This window comes from Tamandua tetradactyla, chromosome 5, assembly GCF_023851605.1.
Source record: "Tamandua tetradactyla isolate mTamTet1 chromosome 5, mTamTet1.pri, whole genome shotgun sequence".
Taxonomy (NCBI): Eukaryota; Metazoa; Chordata; class Mammalia; order Pilosa; family Myrmecophagidae; genus Tamandua; species Tamandua tetradactyla.
The window spans coordinates 45,709,324-45,732,350 of record NC_135331.1 but is presented as its reverse complement, the minus strand read 5'-3'; the positions used below and the strand labels follow the sequence as shown (position 1 = coordinate 45,732,350).

The 23,027-nt window shown below is 35.4% G+C and overlaps 1 protein-coding gene across 2 annotated transcripts; it reads right to left on the bottom strand.

Moving 5' to 3' along the window:
* Window positions 1–289: 289 nt before the first annotated feature.
* LOC143684108 (arylacetamide deacetylase-like) lies at window positions 290–22,212 on the bottom strand. Of its 2 annotated transcripts, XM_077160798.1 has the most exons (6): window positions 22,161–22,208; window positions 22,013–22,077; window positions 18,464–18,686; window positions 8,798–8,867; window positions 5,906–6,077; window positions 290–3,826 (listed from the first exon to the last, which is right to left on the bottom strand). In XM_077160798.1, the coding sequence occupies exons 2-6, from the start codon at window positions 22,049–22,051 to the stop codon at window positions 3,230–3,232; spliced, it is 1,101 nt and encodes a 366-aa protein (XP_077016913.1). In that variant the 5' UTR covers window positions 22,052–22,077; window positions 22,161–22,208; the 3' UTR covers window positions 290–3,229. The 2 variants fall into 2 exon arrangements, with proteins under 2 accessions (XP_077016913.1, XP_077016912.1); XM_077160797.1 differs by having other exon boundaries at window positions 291–3,826; window positions 22,013–22,212.
* Between the last annotated feature and the right edge of the window lie 815 nt (window positions 22,213–23,027).

Below are 23,027 nucleotides of genomic sequence, written 5' to 3'. Positions count from 1 at the left end.
CAGAATGTGAATAAGAAAAAGTAAATGAAACAGTCAGAAATAAAGATCAAATTAAAAGGAGCTCAAGGCACTATACATCATAAAAGGACCAAAACAAACACAAGAAAAGAGAAACAAATGTACAAAGAGATTGAAAAGTTTAAGAGAGAAAATGATATAGTTTTAAAAAGCATACAAAGACAATGTGTGCACATAAATAAATATTCATTTAATGGATGTAACTGAATATGATTGATGGATCCAAGTAATAAAGCAAAACAATGAACCCAAATAATATTTAAAAATATAATTCAAGAATAACTTCAAAATTAAGACTTGAAACTGGATTTTAGTGAAGGTTGACCAAAATCCATCAATAATATACATGCTAATAAAATTACCAAAAATTGAACACATTATCCATATGAAAATGAAAAAAAACTCACGCGTCACACTAACTTATTCAGAACGCCACTAAATACCAGAAAGGAGTGTTGAAACACCTAACAAAATATGCAAGGAAGGAAATAGTACATAAAGAGCTTAATACTCTAGGCTTAAATTACAAAAGCTCTAAACAACAAGTGTGAAAAGGCAAGAATGATTTCACTAGTTTCAAGAGGTGTAATTGCTCACCAGAAAAATGCTGAACAACCATTTGAACAACTATATTTGGAGTTCTCATTTAAAAGGAGAATTTTGAAAGAAAAACATTAATATTCCAAAATAAGTATCCTTCATATAGTCAAATAAAAAATAGTTCAGACATAAAAAGACAATATTTCCAATAAGATAAAAAGATAAAATATAGGAGTAGGTGACTCGTTGGCACAATTCTTGCCTACTATGCTGGAGACCCAGGTTCAATTCCCAGTTCTTGCCCAGCCAGGTGTGGCAGGGAGGTCACAGAGAAAGGACATGCTAAGATATGAAAACTTTTAAAAACTAGAAGGATAGGAATAAGTTATGGAGCAGAAACAAGTGAATTTGGGGATATCCTGGAATTTGGTCAATCCACCTGCTGTGTTTTTTGTGCTAAAAAGTTCCAGCCACCAGCACCTGGTTTTCCCCACTGCTCCATGTTGATAAGTGGAGAGGCAGATTTTCCTCAGCTCCACATCAGAGAGCTCAGAGCAGAGAGCACACAGGAAAGCTAAATCCTTTCTTCTGGCTCCTGGCTCCTGACTTCTGTGCCTCCTGTTCCCTGAAGCCCAGAAGGTTTCTGAATACTTGAGCACCTTCTTGGCACAGTGGAAATTTGTGCAGCTTCAACACCCCCTGCCCCTCCTCACTACCTACACACACATAAATGGGGCGAGTCTCAACCTGAGGCTAGTCTATTAGGATGAATATTTTTAAAAAGTCACAGTAGTTCTTTTGCGGAAGGTGTAATGTTCTTTACAGTGTTGATGTATATCAGAGATATGTGCTGAATGAAGTTATTGATTGGCTTTAAATAAATTAGCATAATTTACTCTTGCTTTTTTATATGGCAGACTGTCTGCAACAGAGCTGTGGATCTTTGGGGCAATCACAGGAACCCTAAGTAACGAGATATGCCTGAGGTCATCTTGGTAATGGATTTGTGGCATACTCTGCTAGTTGTCAATCTGTTCTCTTTTCTTTTCTTCAACAAAGAAGATACAAATTGCTCAACTACAAAACCTCTGTTTTCCAGATTTCCATGTAGGTAGTGGTGGCCATGTCACAACAACCCTAGAATATTAAATACAGGGAGAAGTCTAATGTTGGGTTTCTGGAATTGCAACTGTTTTCCTGATGAAGTGGAATAGATACAAATATAACTCATCTTGTGCCATAATCCATTTCTGATTAGGTTGGATGTTCAGGTGTAATCCAGTTGTACAATGAGAATCTTAGGAGTATGAAGACAAAAAACAGACACTGAGGATGGTGAAGCACAAAGGGAGAATGAGCCTTGGCTCCTGAAGCAACGTGAAGCCCTTGCATCATCTGAAGACCATGTCTTAATGATTAGAATACATGACACAAATAATTGTGACAACTAATACAACTAATTCTGCCCAGGTCTGAAACACAACCAATTTAATTTATCTTAAGTGATGGTTACATTCACTTATCAACTTGGCCAGGTTATGGTGTCCAGTTTTTTGATCAAGCAAGCACTGGCCTAATTGTTACTGTGAGGGTATTTTGTGGATTGGAATCATCAGTCAGTTGATTCCTTCTATGGCTGATTGCATCTACAATCAACAAGGAGCTTGCCTTCTCAGTGAGAGAAGTCTCATCCAATCTGTTGAAGACCTCAGAACAAGAACTGATGATTTCAGCAGTCAGAAAGAAAAGTCTCTATCTCTATTTCAGCCAGCCAGCTTCTGGGAACTCCATTGAAACCTTCCTTGGGGTTCCCAACTTGCAGCATACCCTGTGGGATTTGAATTTGCCAAACTTCATGGTCATATGATCCAATTCCTATAATGAGTCCTAGTATTTGCACATATATTTATACTCATATTCATGTTTATATTTATATTTAATTGTCAGTTCTGTTTCACTGATGAACCCTGACAAATACACCTTCTTCTCTGTAATGCCAGTTTGGACTTCTCACAGATTAAATTTGTCTGGGCTTTTTTTCTATCCTTGGTAAACTGCATTCTTATTTGTAATAATTGGCCATTCCTAAGTCATTGCTCATCCAGTGACCCTTCTGGTCTTTACTAAGCATGTTTCTCTAACTTCTCCCCCACATGAAAGCATCTAATTCCTCAAAGTTCCATGGTGATATTGCTTATTAAATAATTCACATTTGGGACCTGGATTCTAGAGAAGCTGCACAGAAAATGAGCTGTGCTAATAAAATGGCCTTGTCCTGAGGCAACTTTTTGAAAAGAGTTGCATTTAGGAGTGTTTCAGTCACTAAAGGTACACTGATAAAAACCTTAGCAATACCCAGGCAGGTGATATTTGCTGACATTGATCCTCTTACAATTGCAAACAGTGGTCAACACACAGAGAGTGTATACAAGAAAATAAGATATTAATAACTGTAAGATGAATGCTTTAAGATGAAAAAATCTAGCAGAATGGAATGAAATCCCTCAGAGCAAGAAAGAAAAACAGAAAAGCAACAATTCACGATAAGAATTATTATGCATATGTTGACCTTAAGTAGACCATTTCCAACAGAAACCAGTTTTTCACATCTGTATTTTATGAAGTTTTGAGATTTGTTTATTTTTAAAATATATACTTGATAAATTTTTTACTATAGATTTTCATTTAGCCAACTAATATAGTGATTTAATTCCCTTTTGCCAATTTTAAGTGTCTGGAATATAGGTGCTCCATGGAATCCATCCTCAACATTGTTAAGGGTCACCTGAACTCCAGCATTCTGAAGCCGGGTGACATACATGAGTCCATCATCTCTTAAAACGTCATACTGACAAGTCATGACATAGGTCGGGGGTAAACCACGTAATTTGCTGTCCTCAGCAAGAAGGGGTACGGCTCTCACATCTAGGAATCCTGGATATTTTTTAGCCAACTCAGAACTACCATAAGTTGGATTCTTATAAACATGTCCTTTCTTAAACCTCTCAGGGAGCAAGGAGCTCCAATTAGCAAACTGGAGCAAATGACTTGATTCCACAGGTACATGTTGGTTGGAATGCATTGCTTTTTCAAGGGATCTGTCTGTAGTAAAATATTCACTCCAGAGCCTGACCATGAGTGATTTAGGCAGGATTGGAAAGTGTGAATTTTCTTGATATGATGGTGAAGCAAAATCAAGAGGCTGAAGGGCAGGATAAAGTAAACTCTGAATCTTGAGTTTGATCTTGATATCTGGGTCATTCAAGAGCTGAAAAATAATTAAGATAACTTTTATAAATTATTTTCCTTTTAAAACAATAAATTACTGTAACAAGATCATCCATATATAAATTCATAATTTCAAAAAGAATCTAGTAACAGAAATATAAAATCTCAAAAACTTCTAAATATTTAAAATGTGCTTCTAGACCTATATGTTTAATAATTAAAGGATATTTTTAATTTAAGGCAAAATATCTTCATTGTTCTTCTCTTCCAATACTTCAAAAGGATCTAAAACTTCTTAGAAAATTATGGTCCTACCCTCTCTACCACAAAATCACAACTAGAAGTCCATAAAGTTGAACATTTTTCCCCCTCTCTTTGCTTCATATAAGAATTTCTTTAAATGTCCTAGTATACCAATAGGCTGTGCCCTGGCAAGAAAGGATCACTCATAGGGTTTCTGACTTGATGCTGATGATAAAGTGACATTTGATTTTCAGCGATTTGGACAGGCTCTCTGTGTAAAACACTGTGTTAGCATCATCCTTATCTGTATCAGACCTAATGTGCTAATACTGACAAAGATCAGTATCTGCAAAGAGAGGTGCAAAAACACCAAAGTGGAAAAAGATAATGATCTATAATTTGGAAAGAAATATTTAAAAATATTTGAATTTTTGGAAACATGTACAGCACTTTAAAATACAGATTTGCATATGTTTCAAATAGTATAATATACTGTTAAAGATGTATTTAATGTTCACAGAAAAATAGAGATGTTATTGACTATAATCCAAAATATTTTACACATAGTGGTATTTTCTCCACATATTTGCCTTCAGAGGTCAAAATAGGCCATTGAGATTACTTGTAAAGATCATAAAAGGCTACCTGGCATTTTTATATAAAAGAAGTTATCTGACCCTCACAACAACATTGTAAAGTTGAAAGGGTTTGTTTACCTCTTACATGAGACAATTGATGGTTACAAAGATTTAGTGTCCTGGCCAGTATCATCACATCTAGAAATTACTTCATTTCAGGAAAATCCAAGTCTCCTAGTGTTTAATCAAGTGCACTTTCAACTACATCATAAGATTCATAGCAATATGCTAAGTAATCCACCTCTGAGAAGGTTCAGAAATATGTTTTATGCTGTGATTGGAACAAAAGCCCAAGAATACCATTTCTTCTTGAGAATATTGTCCAAACTTTAGAGACCAAAATAATATTTGGTGTGAAAAAAATGTATAAAAAATAACAGTCAAATTAATCACTGCAATTATAAAAAGATCTTGCTTTAAATTCTTTGTGTATAATTAGACTCAACTGATAAAATCCAAACTTCTGTACCTGTGGCAATAGTTTAGGGTAGCATAACCCAGGCTCCCTTGAGCTATGGGTAAAATTCTAGATTTTAAACAATCAGTAACAGTGTGTTTCTGTTCCTAAAGAAATAAAACCCACTTTACACATAATCTGAGGTGAAAAGTGCTATATGTTATTATTCTAGTACTGCCATTATTAAAATAGCAGATAAAAATATCTGATCGTACTTGTGCAGAAAAAGAAAACAGGAAACCTTTGAACACTTTGCATTTCTTCCTCCTGGTAGACTTTGAAAGTAATGTAGAAATATTTGAATTTGTTGATAAATTTTCTTAAATTAGAATATTATTCCAGTAATAGAAGAATTTATAGAATGCTCAGAAAGCTCCATTGAAGATTATTGAATCTATCTGGTCCTCTATTAGAGTGATGAGGTTATTGTCTGAGCTCATATAATCTCTCATTCAGCTGATTAGTATTTTACTGACATATATATAATTTTAATATTATTTAATTGACATATGTATAATTTTTAAAGAATAGATTTAGATCAATTTGAACCTATTCTATGTAGAGAATTATCATTTCATTAAGATAGAAACAATAAACCATGACAGGATTGGGTCATTTTAAAATTTTAAAGTTCTTTTCAATTTTTTTTTAGTATTTACAAAAATAGTTACTGTACTTAAATTTACATTTATATATTAATATATATATTGAATAAGTTTTGAAGTAGATTATGTAAAGCACACACACACACACACACACACACAAATGACAAGCATCATACCTGTTGCACCACTGCTGCAGCTAAATTCCCCCCAGCACTGTCTCCGGAAACACCTATTCTCTCAGGATTCACACCATATTTTGCAAGAACTTTTTTGCGTAAGAACCACTTTAGGGAATTATATACATCTTCAAACTGAACTGGAAAATGATACTTAGGTGCTAGTCTGTAACTGTGGAAAGAAAACATGTTTTCTATGTCATTAATTTTTTAAAAATTTTAAAAAATTTTTTCTTTGCTTTTCTAAAGCATAGACACATCCTGGAAGAGCACATATCACAAGTGTACAACTGTATTAATTATATAACTGAACACAGGCATATCACCAGCACCCAGATCATCAATAGAGTATCATCAGCACCCTAGAAACCGCCTCCATCCTCCCATCCAGTAGCTCCCCCAAACCATGAAGTATCCACTAACTTTACTTATAACACCTTAGATGAATGTTGAATGTTTTTGTCCTTTAAATAAATAGAATCATACAGCATGTGCTCCTTTGTGCCCCCTTTGTTTGCTCAACATTATCTTACTGATTCTCATCCACATTGCTGCATGTATGTCTATTTCTGTAAGGTACTCCATTGTGTCAAAACACTGCAGTTCATTTATCTACTAAAATGTTGATGTTTGCAGTCCTGGACTTTTGCAAGCAGAGCTGCCATGAATATTCTCATGCATGCTTTTTTTGATGAACCTATGTATGCATTTCTGCTGACATAGATCTGTAAGTGCTATTGCTGGGCACAGAGTGATGCATATATGCTTAGCTTTAGTGAATATTTCCAAAGAGTTTTTCAAAATACCAAGTTTATTCTTAAACTTACAGTGTATAGACATTCCCATTGCTACAAAATCTCACCAACACTTGGTGCCTGATGTCTTTTTATTTTAGCTATAGGATTGAATACAGAGATTTCTCCTATTGGTTTTAATTTGTTTTCTTAATGTAAAGTAACTTTTCATGTTTATGGGACATTAGGTTATTCCCTTTTTTGAGTTTTTTATTCCATCCGCTCACCTTTATCATTCACATCCCATACTATTCATTCACTTAAAGTGCCTAAATCAGTGGTTTTGCATATATATTCAGAGCTGTGCAACCATCATCACAATCAATTTTAGAACATTTTCATCACCCCCAAAAAGAAATCCTGCAATGTTTCTTTTTTTAAAAGAAAAAGACTGGTGGTCTCCAAAGAGGGGTACATCCCTGACCCTCTCTAGCCTAAGCAACCACAAATCTACTCTTTGCTTCCACAGATTTGTCTATTCTGGACATTCATATAAATGGAATCATACCATAGTGGTCTATCATGACTTACTTCTTTCACTTAGCATGATATTTCCAAGGTTTATTCTAATGTAGTATTCCTTTTCATTGACAAATATTATCTGATTGCATTGAATTATCCATTCATTACCTAATGGACATTTTAGCTGTTACTGCTTTTAGGTTATTACAAAAATGCTATTATGAACAATTGTGTACATGTTTTTTTTTATATGGACATCTGTTTTCATTTCTTTTAGATATAAACCTTGAGTTGAATGGCTGGGTTAGAGAGTTACTGTAAGTTTTTGAGGATGTGCCCACCTGTTTTCATAGTGATAGCAACATTTTACGTTCTCACCGGCAGTACTGAGTATTCCAATTTCTCCATGTCCTTGCTTACACTTGTTATTAGCTGTTTTTTCATTATAGATATCCTGGTGGGTGTGAAGAAACCTCATTGTAGTTTTGAGATTCATTTTGCTAATGATTAATGACATTGAGCATTTTTTCATGTGCTTGTTGGCCATCTTAATTTTAATACTGTCAAAAGTATCCATTTTTTATGGAGTTCATTAGTTTATCTTTAATATAAGTAAATAAACGTATATTCACAGGCGAGACATGTGCTTGCATAAAAATTTTAAAGTACATTTATCTTTTATTTACATGTGATTTATTAATCATTTTGATGACTCAAACACAGGTTTATATTGTACAATGTCATCTGACTTGCCATCTTCAGAAAAACCATCTTTAAAAATTAAAGTTGGTTCCTGGTGCCTGCCAATGCACAAACAGTAAATAAACACATAAAAATTAAAGTTGGAAAGCAAAATAGCATAAGGGTAGGTTTTCTGTTTACCTTTTTCAATGTTATTCTGTCTAATTTTGTATTTATTATTCATCACTTACAATGAAATCTTGAGCATGATTTTGTTCCAACTTTATAGTAATGATACTTGACAAATGGTCCTAACAATGTTTTTTTTGTAACTTTTCCTGCATTTTGTGAAGTGTAAGTATGAGCCTGCAACTCTCAAGTGCACCTACCTAGCAACCCCCTTCTATTGTGATTCTCTGCCTAAGCGTTCTTTGCTAACACTTGCTTACTCGCTATTTGAAACTAACATATTGGCTTTGCCTATTTGTTTAATTTGGTAATAAACATTAATATTTCAGACTTATCAAATGACAAACTTTAGGATATGACCTTTTCAGAAATGTTACCACTTAATTTTCACCAGCCCCTGAGGTAGCGATTATTTATGATTCACTTTTGTTCAGGATTTTCTGACTCCAGGGCATTTATTCTTAAAGATAATGCAAATAAAGAGTGGCGATGACATCCAGTAAATAATTATGCCAATGGATGATATTGTTTATGTGGAAAAACTTTTTTCTTTTATCTCTTCATTCCTCAACCACACACATACACATATACATACACAGAGGTTTTATTCTTGGACTCCTACTAATACAGGCCTAGACTTTACTTTCCATTGCCTAGTCAATGTCATCAAGAAGACATTTTTGTATAAGCACATATAGCCAAGGGAGTGGAAAGACTCATTATATGTAAGGCATCAGGTTTGAAAGCAAAACAACACAGCTCTTACTTGGTTGATACGACAACAGCATCAAGTCTGTCTGCTGTACATCTTGACAGCTGGTCACAACTTTTTAAAGCTGAAAGAAAAGCAGGATATTAAGGAAAAAAGACAAATGAAGAGATATATTCTTCCTTCACAGAAATTCTGTTGTATGTGTTATATATTTCTGCAATTCTACATCTGTTCCACATTAAAAACATGGAGGAGAAAAATTTAACATTTATCCATGAGAAAATACACATCAGCAATTCAACAGAATTTGAGTTGCTCAGTGAACCCTCTAATTGCCCTTTATCCCTCTTCTCTTTTTTTCTGCACACTTGATCATTTGCTCTTCTAAACAAGCCTCACTTTTGACAAGACTAACTCAACTCCCTAACTGAAGGAAGTATCGATTTGTCCCTTTGTTAGGAAATGGGCATAAAAAGGTGAAAAAACAAGTTCTTGATTTGACCAGTGTCAAGTCAAGATGTGTGAGCCAAGGACATATAGGAGGAACTGTGGTAATACAGAATGACCACCTCCTGCTGCATGAAAGAAATAGAAAAAACTTCCAAAAATAAATGGGTCAGAATTATGGTTCCTTGATGTATGGAAAACACAAAGCTGGACCACCTTTACTTACTGCTCTCATCTGCACTACCATTATAAAAATATATTTAGCTAAGACAGGCCCTTATCTTCCTTTAGGAGGAAGACGTGAAGTTCTTCTCATCCAATTCTGACCTTCCTATTCATATCCAGTGCTCTGAATCTTCTTCCCTCCTATTTCCTTTAGAACATTGCTCTATCAGTCAACACTCCCAGTCCATCCATTTATCTAACATATTTCTATTGATTACCTTCATATCCTTCAGTCTACAATTTTGTCCTTGTCTCTCCTACATAATGAAATAAAATAATATCCTCTTGCTTTACTCTCCTTTCAATCTGTCATTTTTTCCTTATTCTTCACCATTAAGACACTTTAAAGCCAAAAATCATTCTTTCCATTTACTACACTTCTCACTTTTTCTTAGCTGAGTTATGTTTTTATGTGAAAATATTCTATTGAAAGTCAACATTCGAGACATATTTCCAGCCTTATATAACCTTGCATCTCTATGTCATACAGTACTTTTAATTGTTACCCCTTCTTGAGACAATCATGCTCTGAGTTCCTTTTCATTTTATTATCCCTTTAAGTGAACTTCTCAGTGCTTTGCTGGTAGCTTATTCTTCCCTCAACTCATGAACTTGCATTTCTCAAGGATAAGGCATCACCTTGTCAGTCATTCTAAAGGAGATAAGACAATCACCTTTGATATTTCTTTCTCTCCGCCTCTGCCTCTCACTTCTCACTTACTCAATATCCCCTAACTTTCCACTCATTTGGAAACTTTTGCTTAATTTCAAGCCTATAACATTCCTTGTCTAGACTAATTTATTATTTCTCTCTGAAGTTCAGAGTTCTTATCATAATCCCCAATCTAAACTCCGTAACCTCAGTCAATCAATATTCCATCCATCTGAGGTAGAAAACTGAATTATCAAGGACTCTGGGAACTGAAAGGGTTAGATGAATTTCTCAGAGTCATACAATTGAACTTTTATCACAGTCCTTCCACTTCCCATTTCTACTGTAATTCTATACTTCAAGAAATCTGCCACTCAGGGCTCCTTCCTCTGTGCCCCCAAGAAAATAAGGAAAGAAGCCTGCACCCTGCACTCCTGATTCTGATAACTCTGATCTATTATTTTCTATACTTGACACTTTGTTACACATGGTTTGAATGATTGATTGACTAGTGATACCCTCTTTTAGAATATAAGATCCAAGAAGGTAGGAATTAAAGGTGGAAGAATATGGAGTAATAGAACGCAGTGCTCCTCCATAATAGCTAATGGTCAGGCAGAAAGTGTCTGAAATAACAGGTCCAGAGCTCTGGAAGTCAAGGGACTACTGGACAGCATCCAGGGAAGAGTGAGGCAAAGAGGCTGAGAAACTGAAGTAAAGAGCTGTGAGAAACATCCTCCATGGCAGTGGTTGGCTCCCATACCCCACAATCAGGGAGAGCTGCCTCAGGTTCAGTTTCAGTCTGGCTACTATGGAAGGAGAGGGACATGGAAGCCCTCTTACCCAAGAACAGTTTGGAGATGGGGAATCCCAAGTAATAATTACAGCATTTGATCAGCAAATTGAGATCAATATATCCTGGCCTTGAACTACTGTTTTAGGCCACCTGAGATGGGGACTGTGGCAGCCTTTGTTTCAACACTGCCACTGACAGGGGCAAAGGCAGTGAAGGTTCAGAGATGCAGGGCCTCCCTAGGTCTGCAGGGAACAGTATGCTGATGGGAACCATCTGCTGAGTAGGCCAAGAGAGCATGCTATGAAGGGCCATCAAAAAGGCTTTTGACGTCTTTCCTGGGTCTCTCGCCCAGGTTCTTTGAAACTGTCTGCTCTCCTTTTTTGCTGTCTGGCCATTTTTTGGCTGATAAATATTGACTTGGAAAAGTCTCTCTCTGGGGTGACACTCCTCACAGAATTTGACCTCCAGGTAGAAGCAGCTAGAGACAAAGAAAGCGGGGTGGGTAGGGGTGTGTGAAAAAACACAGTGGAGGCAAAACAAAACAAACAGAATAGATCAAGAATCTCAGGGAAGAAAAGAGGATAAAGAAGCTTTCTCCTGCAAGCATTATGCAATTTTAAGAAATTGTACTTATTCCCAGGACAAGAATCAGATGAAGAAGAGCTGAAACAATTTGATCAGTGAAAACTGGACAATACTAATGGTCTAGATTAAGTTGAACAAAGTGCCACAAAAAAGAGTTTTAACACAAAGCCATTCAATAATAAAACCCTAGCCAAGGGAGAGAAACTAATCTTCAGAGTAAATTCATCTACATAATCAGATGCCTAGACATCAGCAAAAGATAGTAATTCAGACTAAGAAACAGAAAGATAAGACCCGGTCAAAGGAACAAATTAAAACTTTGAAGAAACATAGAATTTGAAACAACTAATCAAAGATATTCAAATAAATCTCCAAATTTGATTCAAGGAGATGAAGGAAAATGTGGCTAACGAGATAAAGTATATTAAGAAGACCCTGGGTGAGCGTAAAGAAGAATTAGAAAGTATGAAAAGAAACATAACATAAATTATAGGAATGAAAGGCTCGACAGAAGAGATTAAAAATATACTAGAGGCATACAACAGTAAATTTGAACAGGCAAAAGAAAGAATTATTGAACTAGAATATAGAATATTTGAAATCTTACAGACAGAAGAACAGATAGAGAAAGTAATGGGAAAATTTGAGTAGAGACTCAGAGATTTAAGAAACAGTACAAAGTACTCATGAGTGTCCCAGAAGGAAAAGAAAATGGAAAGGTGGCAGAAAGGATATTTGAAGAAATAATGGCTGAAAATTCCCTAACCTCTTATGAAAGGCATAAATATATGTGTCCAAGAATTGCAACATACCTCAAACAGAATAAATCCTAATAGATATGCTCCATGAAACACACTAATCAGAATACCAGGTGCAAAAGATAAAGAGAGAATTCTGAAAGCAGCAAGAGAAAAGTAATTCATCACATACAAGGGATCCTCAGTTAGACTATGTGCCAATTTCTCAACAGAAAACTGGAAGGTGAGAATACAGTGGTATGATATATTTAAGGTAATGAGAAAGAAAAACTCTGAGCAAATAATTCTTATACAGAAAAACTATCCTTCAAAAGTGAAGGAGAGTTAAAATATTCACAGATAAACAGAAACTGAGAGAGTTCTTCAACAGCAAATAATCTTATAAGAAATATGAAATGGGGTTCTGCATGCTGAAGGGAAAAAACAGGAGAAGGAGGCTTGAAAGAGACTGCAGAAATGAAGATTTTCAGAAAGGGTAACTAGGAAGGTAAAAAGAGACAAAAATAAGATATGACAGATAACAACCTAAGATAAAAGGCTGAAATGAGGTCTGCCTATATAGTAAACCAATGAAAGTTCACGGATTAAACTCCCTAATCAAAAGGCACACAAGGAGAGAATGTATAAAAAAAATCATCCTTCTATATGCTGTATTCAAAAGACCGACATTAAACCCATAGGCATAAATAGGTTTAAAGTAAAAAGTTGGGTAATAGATATTCCACACAAACAGTATCAAAGAAAGAGCTGGGGTGGCTGTACTCACATCAGACAAAATAGACTTTAAATGCAAAACTTTTATATGAGACAAAGAAGGACACTATTTGTTAATAAAAGGGGCAAGCCACCAAGCAGAAATATCATCATAAAACTTTACTACCTTCTTCTCCAGAAGGCTACATTAAAAATGAGGAAATAGGTAAAATAAAATGCTAACTACACACCTAGACAACCAGAAAAATGAATGCAAACTATTCTCAAAGCAAACAGAAGAAAAGAAATAATAACAATGGGAGCAGTAATAAATGACATATAAAGTTAAATAAACAAGAGATAGAATCAACAAAACCATAACTTGGTTCTTTGAGAAGATCAGTAAAATTGACAAACCCTTAGCTAAACTGACAAATAAAAAGGCGAGAAGATGCAAAAAAAAAATCATAAAAGAGAGGGGAGCATTGCGACTGAACTCACTGAAAGAAAAGGATCAAAATAGGATACTATGAACAACTACATACCAAGAAATTAGACAACTTGGATGAAATCAAAATTACTTGAAACAGATGAACAAGCTACACTGACTCTAGAAGAAACAGAAGACCTCCACAGACCAACTGCAAGGGAAGAGATGGAATCACCCACCAAAAACCTCTCAACAAAGAAAGAATTTATTTTGTTTCATTTCTCTCCTCCTTCTTTTGGTCAAGAAGGCTTTCTCATTCCCATGATACCTCATCCTGTCTCATCCCCTGGAGTTAGCTTCCACAACGCCAGGGAGATTTAGCACCCCTGGGATTGTGACCAGATGGCTTCACAGGGGAATTCTGTCAATCATTCCAGGAAAAATTCCAAGAACTCCTAGAAGAATTGAACTCTTCCAAAAATTGAAGAGAAGGGAACACTACCTGACTCATTACATGAAGCGAACATCACCCTAATACCAAAGGCAGATAAAGATACTTACAAGGAAAGAAAATTACAGACCAATTTCTCTAATGAATATGGGTGCAAAAATCCCAAACAAAATACTTGCAGGTCAGATCCAACAGCACATTAAAAAAATACACACCATGACCAAGTGGTTTTACTTCTAGGTATGCAAGGGTGGGTCAAGAAATCTATTAGTGTAATACACATTAACAAATAGAAGAAGGGAGAAAACATGATCTTCTCACTTGATGCAACAAGGTAATTTGACAAAATACAAATCCTTTCTTGAAAAAAATAATTCAATGGTAGGAACACAAGGAGACTTCCTCAACATAATAAAGGGCACATATGCAAAACACATGACTAATATTGTACTAAATAGCAGAAACTGAAAGCCTTCCCTGTAAGATCTGGAGCAAGACAAGGATGCCCACTGTCACCACTATTATTCAACATTGTGCTAGAACTTCTAGCTAGAGCAGTTAGATAAGAAAAGAAATAAAAGAAATTTAAATGAGAAAAGAAGGAGTATAATTTCATTATTGCAGTAGACGTGATCCTATATTTAAAGTCCCAAGCAATCAACATAATGGTGCTAGATAATAAATGAGTCCAGCAAAGTGATGGGTAGAAGTTCAAATATGCAAAATCAGTAGTGTTTATATATGCTAGTAATTAACAATCTGATTTGAAAAACAAGAAAAAATTATATTTTCATTAGTGACTAAACAATCAAACATTTAGAAATAAATTTAACCACAGAGGTAAAGGACCTGGACAGAGAAAGACAGAGAAAATTGCTAAAAGAAATAAAAAGGACCTAAATAAAAGGAAAGACATTCTGTGTTCATGGATTGGAAGACTAAATATCACTAAGATGTCAATTCTACCAAAACTGATTTACATATTCCACACAATCTCAATAAAAATTCCAAAAGCCTATTTTGCAGAAATGGAAACATTAGTTGTCAGCATTAATTTGAAAGGTAAGGGGACCTAAATAATATCTTGAAAAGCAATAACATCTTGAAATAGAAGAATGAAGTTGGAGGAATCACAGTTCCTGATTTTAAAGCATATGGCAAAAGTACAATAGTCAAAACAGCATTGTATGGGCATAAAGTTAGATATGATAAACAATGGAATGGAATTGAGAGTTCTGAAACAGACCCTCACGTCTATGGCCATTGATATATGACAAGGCTGCCAAGTTCACTCAACTGGGACTGAACAGTTTCTTCAACAAATGGTGCAGGGAGAACTGGATATCCATATGCAAAAGAATGGAAGAGGATCCCTATCTCACACCATAAAAATTTACTCAAAATGGATCAAAAATATAAATAGAAGAGAAAGGGACATAAAATCCTAGAAGAAGAAGTAGGGAAGCATTTTCAAGAACTTATGGTAGGCAATGGTTTCTTAGCCTTTACACCTAAAGCACAAACAACAAAAGAAAAAAATAGGTAAAAGGTACCTCCTCAATATTAGATTTTTGGTGCTTCAAAGTACTTTATCAAAAAAGTGAAAATGCAGCGTACTCAATGGGACAAAATATTTGGAAAACACATATCCAATATCCAGAATATATAAAGGAATCCTGCAACTTAACAATAAAGAGACAAAAATTTTTTTTAAATGGGCAAAAGACTTGGATAGACATTTATCCAAAGAGGAAACACAAATGACCAAAAAGCATATGAAAAAGTTGCTCAAAACATCACCAGCTATTAGGAAAATGCAAATCAAAACCACAATGGTATATCATTTCATACTTACTAGAATGGCCACTTTTTAAAAAAATCAGAAACTACAGGTTGAAGAATATATGGAGAAATAGGAACACTCCTTCACTGCTGGTGGGAATATAAAATGGTGCATCCTCTGTGGAAGACAGTTTGGCAGTTCCTTGGGAAGCTGAGTATAGAATTGCCATACGATCCAGCAATCCTGCTACCAGGTATATACCCAGAAACTGGAAGAAGAGTCAGAAACAGACATTTTCTCACTAATGTTTATAACTGCATTATTTACAATTGCCAAAAGATGGAAACAATCCAAGTGTCCATCAACAACCTAAGTGTTGATCAAAAGGTGGTGTATATATATATGGTGGAATATTTAGCCAGCTGTAGAAAGAAAAGAAATCTCAATGCGTGTGACAACACTGAGGAACCTTGAGGTCCTTATGTTGTATGAAATAAGCCAGACACAAAAGGACCAAAGTTGTGTGACCTCACTGATATGAACTAATTACAATAAGCAAACTCATAGAGTTAGACTGTAGAATACAAGTTAGCTAGAGATAGAATGGGGGTAGATAATGGGGAGCTGATGCTTAATTTGTGCAGATTTCTATTTACGTGATTTGTAAATGTTTGCAAATGAATAGTGGTGATGGCAGCACATTGTTGTCAGTGTAATTAAAGGTACTGGATTAGGTTTATGCCTGTGGTTGAAAAGGGAAGTTCTGAGTCCTGTTTGTTGCTAGAAGGAAAGTTAGAGGATAAAACATGGGGCTGTATAATACAATAAACCCCTATTATGGATGATGACTGTGGGTATAGTACAAATATGAGAATGTTCTTTCATGAATTAAAACAACCATGTATCACTATTGCAAGTCATTAATGATAGGGTGGCATGTGGGAAAATACATTAATGCAAACTGGATGAGGCTTAACAGTAATATTTTAGTATTCTTTCATCAGTTGTAATAAAGGTACTATACCAATGCAGTGTCAGCAATTGGTGAGTATACGGGAACATAATTTTTTACATGACTTTTCTGTAAAGCTATGACCTCTCAAATTAAAAGATAAAGGAAACATAATTTTTAAAATAAGCTAAGTCAAAAAATTAGACCCAAAATACCACATATGGTAGATACCATTGTATAAAACAAATGGTATTTTGTATAAAATACCATTTTATACAACCATTGTATAGACAAAAATCTATAGGACTAGAATTGGCTGAGTAATTATGTAGTGCTGGGGAAGGAGAGAGGGATTGAGAGGTGACTGCTAAAGGATATGGAGTATTTCTTAAATGTTCTAAAATTGATTGTGGTTTGTTGCTCAGATGTGGCCTCTGTCTCTCTAAGGCCAATTCAGCAAGTGAAAGCATTTCCCTTCCAGCTACATGGGACATGACATCCAGGGGTGAACATCTCCCTGGTGATGTGAGAGATGACTCCCAGGAATGACTCCAGACCTGGCACCATGGGATCAACAATTCCATCCTGATCAAAAGGGGGAAAAGAAATGTAATTAATAAAGTATCAGTGGCAGAGAAAGTTCAAATAGAGTTGAGAGGCTACTCTGGAGTTTGCTCTTATGTAAGCTTCAGGAACACCTTGCTACCTATCATAACCTGCCAACCCCTGACCAGGGCCATTCCAGCCAATCCTAAAAATCACCTAGGGCAATATATAAGATTCCACAAGGGTTCCAGTAACGTACCACCTTCAGATGGGTCCCTGGTTCAGATAAGTCCTGAATCCTAGCCCAGTCTCTCCAGAACATCAGATAGTTCCATCTTCCTACCCCATATTAGTGACAGACCCTTCCAATTTCAAAAATTTAGAATGGCCATAGCCCAAACAAGCCCAAAGAGAGGTATGGAAAGATCAAAGGTGATGGTGGAATTATACATAGAAGATAGACTTAACAAATGGATATAAATGCTGAGTCATTAAATTGATATCTCTTTTAGTCTCTATTGTTTTAGAGCAACTAGAAGTTAAAACCTAAAATTATGAAATTGTAAATCATGTTCAAAGTCTGAATATGTTCTACAACTAATTGTGGTGCTATGCTTTGAAATTTATAGCGTTTTGTATATATGTTATTATCCACAAAAAAAGAAGGAAAAAAAAGTCGATTGTGATGATAAAAAGGTATTTAAGCCCTCTAGCCTCTTATGTTCTGGAGCAGCTAGAAGTAAAAATACCAGAGGATAGTATGGTAGCCCATGACAAACTCTGGTATCTGTCCTGTAACCACTTGCTGAAAAGTGCTTTAAAAACTTTTGCTTTTTTATTTCTTTGCTGTGTATATATGTTATACAATGCAAAGAAAAAAGTTATAATTGATTGTGGTGATGAATGCACAACTATGTGTTATACTAGGCCACTAATTGTACACTTTGGGGATTTATGGCATGGGAATACATACTAATAAAACAGCTTTAAGAAAAATAGAAAGCAGGGATTTTTGTCTGTTTGAAGATATATCCAAATTTCCTAGACTGTTGCCTGACACAGAGTAATTATGTGAAGAAATGAATGAACATTATACATCATCCTGTAACATCAACTGAAGAGAAAGAGAAAATATCAAGTTATGCTCTCTCAGAGTAATTGCAAAAAATCAGAGAACTTTATTCTTCTCAACTCTACCAAGGTTGATGAGAAAAACACATATGGAATAGAGTGATCGGGACCTTCAAGGAAGAGTAAAATTTTTCAGGAGAACAAAGCGAGAGAATACAAAGGAGATAGTAGTGACTGACTAGAAGTCATTATATACCTACCAGTATTTTCCTTTTTAATGATACTTTGTAAATTGTCTCGAGGACTGTGATTTTTTAAAGCATTCCCTTACCAGCACTGCCTAGACACCAGCCACCACCATGGATGTAAAATATAGCCCTTCTTAGTGCTTCTGATTTCCGCTTTGGCACATATACACGGACAGGAATGTTGTTGAACGTCGTCTCAGTCACAGTGACAGTTTCATCTGAGGTTGGGGGGACTTCATCCAAGCTCATGAAGAACGAAAGGGAATCCAAAAAATGGTTAAATCCCAGCAGCTCCACAACTGTAGCCTGAAAACAAAATTCACAGAGTCCTAGAATTCAAGTTCCAAATGTCAAAGTGACCTATAAACACATAAATACACATTAATTTTTAATATACCCCAACGAAATGAATGAAATTCTTGCAACTGAATCCTCTCTGGTGTTTTTGGAAGAATAAGAGCACACAGGCTATGTCTACAGAGATTACTAAGAGGAAGATTCATGTAGTATATATTCTACAAAATTTGTAAGTTTCCCTCTAAGCATTAAGGTTAGACAGGTGAACAAGAAAACCGCTCTTCTCAAGAGTCTCAGAATTAAGTGGAAAAGACAGATAAGGCAATTTGCAAAGTAGTATAAATGCTATTCTAGATCTCCGCACAAGGTACTTTAGGAGTAGACAGTGGGTGAGTACCTAAGACTAGCAACTAGAAAAGAGTTTTTAAACAGGATGTACATTTTTCTCTGAAGCTTGAAAGTAAGTCCTTCTCTTAGGATATGGCTATACAAATTGCAGAAGGAAAAAAATTTCTAGGTGTATGAAGTGGTTTATCTTAGAGATGGAGAGGTTCTTGAAACCTGGGAAATGCAGGGTCTGGCTATGTGTGCCTGGGGGCTTGGAGGAAGGGTTGGGAGTGAAAGGAATGAGTAAGAGAGAAAAAAAGGATCAGCATGTCTGCCTGTTTCCTGGCCTTTCACCTTCAAAAAAGTCAACATTCTGTGCATTTAACAAATATTTATATGAACATTAACTAGTTGTTAACATATGAGGTAAATGCCATTGTCATGTTCATTCTAGACAGGATGAAAATAAATCAGCTAGGACATACACAGCTAGTGATATTTACCTGGGGATTCTATCCCTAGCAGTTTGATTCTTAGTTTAATGTTCATAACATATTACTTCAATTAAATATGTAAATAGATAGTCAAAGATTACTAGACATTTGAGGAAAGCCAGCCAAACTTATTAGGAAAAGAAAAACAGGATGAACCATGTGAATAAATAAGCACAAGCAAAACCTAGATAATTCATGCATTAGAAAAAATATTAAAATTTTTATTTTTAATTTGTACTATTTAAAAGCTCTGAAAATATATTACATTCATAAACATAATAAAAGGCTACCAGAGAAAAAGAATATCTCAAAAAATATTAGAAATGCATTGAATAAATTGCATGTGTCTAAAGCAAAGGCCAATTTATGGTGTTACATGACTAAAATAAAAGCTAAGTCATCTGTGCATGTTGAAATCACTCATACACGCCTAAGACAAGTGTCTTCATTTCTTTGTGGTTAAAACAGGTATCATGCATTGGATTGGCATAAACAACAGGACTTTATTGGCTCACAGATTGAGGCTAGAAGTCCAAAATTGAGGTGTCACCAAGGTGATGCTTTCCCAAAACCTGTGGTATCCATTGTTCTTGGTCCTTGGCCTTTCTCTCACATGGCAGTGCACATGGTGACCTCTCCTGGCTCCTCTTCTGGATTCCATTGACTTCCTGCTTCTTTCCAGGGCTTTCTGTCTATGTGTCTGCATTTCATTCTGCTGATAAAAGCCTCCAGTAATAAGATTAAGACCTAACCTGATTCAACTAGGCCATGACTTCAATGGGGTAATATCATCAAAAGGTCCTTTTTACAATGGGCCCAAACCCACAGAGATGGATTGGGATGTACATGTTCAACCCACCACAGGTTACCTGTGAGTCAAGTTACCTGTGACTCTCCCACCTGGCACAGCTGCTTGGAGGTTCTAACTATTCTTTGAACTTGAACCTTGCTTTGCCGAAAACCAGGATTTTCTCCGGAACTGAGACTGGGGCTGATGTTGGGAGGAACAAAATTAGTTTCCTCAGTAGTCCATTAGCATTCCACTCCCTTATAAAATTTCTGTTTCTTACTTTTCTCGCTTAACCAATCATTTTTCTCTGTCAATTCTCACTGGATTTATTATTTAAGTTGCCTCTTTCTGAGGAAAAAATGGAACATTTTTGTGCCTTGGTATTGAGTATTCTCTAATTTACAAATTCTCTCCTTTTGATAAACTAAGTAACTAGTCAATAGTAAGACTCCAAGGGAAAAAACAAAGTCAAGGCCCTCTTCCAAATCATAGGTAGAGAAGAAAAATAGGAGAAAAGTATTTCCTTTATAAAAGCCATCAATAATTTTACATTGCACATAGAATCAAATCAAAACTCAGTACCATTGCCCACAAAGAACTGTATACTTTATTGCTCCAAACCAAACTGCAGCACTCTCACTGCCAAGTGCCTCCTACAGTTTTTTGAACTCGATATTTTGCAGCTGGGACTTTTGCTCTTGCTGCTGTCTCTGCTTGGGAACTTTTTCAATACTGAAGGTGGCTGCTTCCTTTCCACCTTCAGGTCTTCAAGCAGATATTTCCTCTTCAAGGAAGTTTTCTCTGACTACAAATAAAGTAACCCTGCCCCTGCCATTGGCAGCATAATTCTCTTTTCATCCTATTTAGCTCCTTTGAGGCATTCTTCACAATATGAGCTCAATCATTCATTTAATTCAGATTTATCATTTTTCTCTACCTCTAGAATGATTTCCCTGTTGGGGCTTAGTCTTTCTTTGCCTAATAGAATTCCAAAGAATTTGGAATTGTTGAATAAATGAGAAATGAAAGATCAACCTAGGAATTACAACATCTTTCTGATTTAAATTCTAGAAAGAGATTATAGGGAAAAAATGAGGGAATAAAATACTCAAAAGACATAATAAATAGTATTCCCAGGGCTTCTTTGGTGTGCAGCCACACCAAAGAGTGAGCCAAGCCTGTTTTGCAGACCAGCACCAGAGGCTTCCTTTCAGGTCGCCAGTCACCATGTCCCCTGCACTCCTTACTTTCATTCCTGCCTACCATGCCTTCCAGGGTGAACCCTGGACTTGTGTCAACCAACCTCCTTCAGAATTATCTACGTGCCCTTAGACTTTATCCTGAATCCTAGACGACTGCATGAAGTTCCGTGACTAACATAGTGCTACACACTTAGATGATGGCTGATTTGCTTGTGAAACTTAAGTACCAAACCACATTGAAACCAGGATTTCAAACTACCACATGATGATATCAATGAAGAAAGCATCTTTAGGAAAATTTACTCAAATGCCTCCTCACTTTTTCACAAAGTATGATTTTGATATATAGAATAGCAATGCAACCACCCATGGCAAAATTTTAACTAGTATAAAGACAAGGTGGCAACACTTATTTAAATAGGTTAATCAATTAATTCTTAAAACAAAGCAAAATTGAACACTTCCTCCTTCAGATTAAATGGTTACATATGTACATCTGAATCCATAAAATTCCAAACTTACCACATTTGAAAAAATTGTCAGATATGTATTCAACCACATGATTTTCCATGGCTCCTCAACATTATCTGGAAGTGGAGTATAAGTATAATAAGCTACAAGGACCACCAAAATCATAAGGTAGAAAGATTTCCTTCCCATGCTGCAATACCTCTGTTCCTTCTTCAGAGACACAGAAAGTGAATGTACTTGGTTTGTGAGAATGCTGTGTAATAGTTGGGTGTTAAGCTCCACCCAGAGATAATACTTTTTGCTCCACCCAGAGATCTTATTTTTTGCTCACTTAGTTTTAGTATTGACATAATCACATTAACATTTCATTGGCTATCCTGGATAATCCTGTTTAATAAAAGTTCAAAGTTTAAGGAGTAACCTGAAACTTTGTCAAGTTCAGTCAAGTACCACACTCTTACTTTTATTCCAGTAAACAAACATGTATTGAGCAATAACCGAATGAAGAATACTTTAATTCTAACACAGATATTCAAAGAAACTATTCAGGATATGGAATCTTTTTTCTGAAATTACTGTTCTTACAATAGGGGTTTAAAAAACCACAGGGTCATATTTTAAAAAGTGTTGGTAGCATAGGAAACAAGATAGCCATGGTCTCTGCCCTTTCAGAGTTGACATTATCTTGCAGAGCACAGAGAGGTTAGCAATTCAGGCTGGTAGTTTTTGATAAAAAAACAAAGATGATAATGATAGCAATTATAGTAAACATGTATTAATCATTTAAATTATGACCCAAGTACTATGCTAAATGATTTACATATATAATCTAAATAAGTCCAAACAAGAATTCTATTAGACCACTATGATTACTTTTTCTGTAAGTAGGTGAAATGACTTTTAAAAAGGTTAAATAACTTGGTCAACATCATATAACTTTAAGTATTGGAAACAGAAAAAGGAAGTACAAAGAAAATTTTTTAACATTTTATTTTTTTCTATGACATTGAATATGTACATTCTAGAATATTTGGAAACGAATAAAATAAATGAGAATAATAATTAT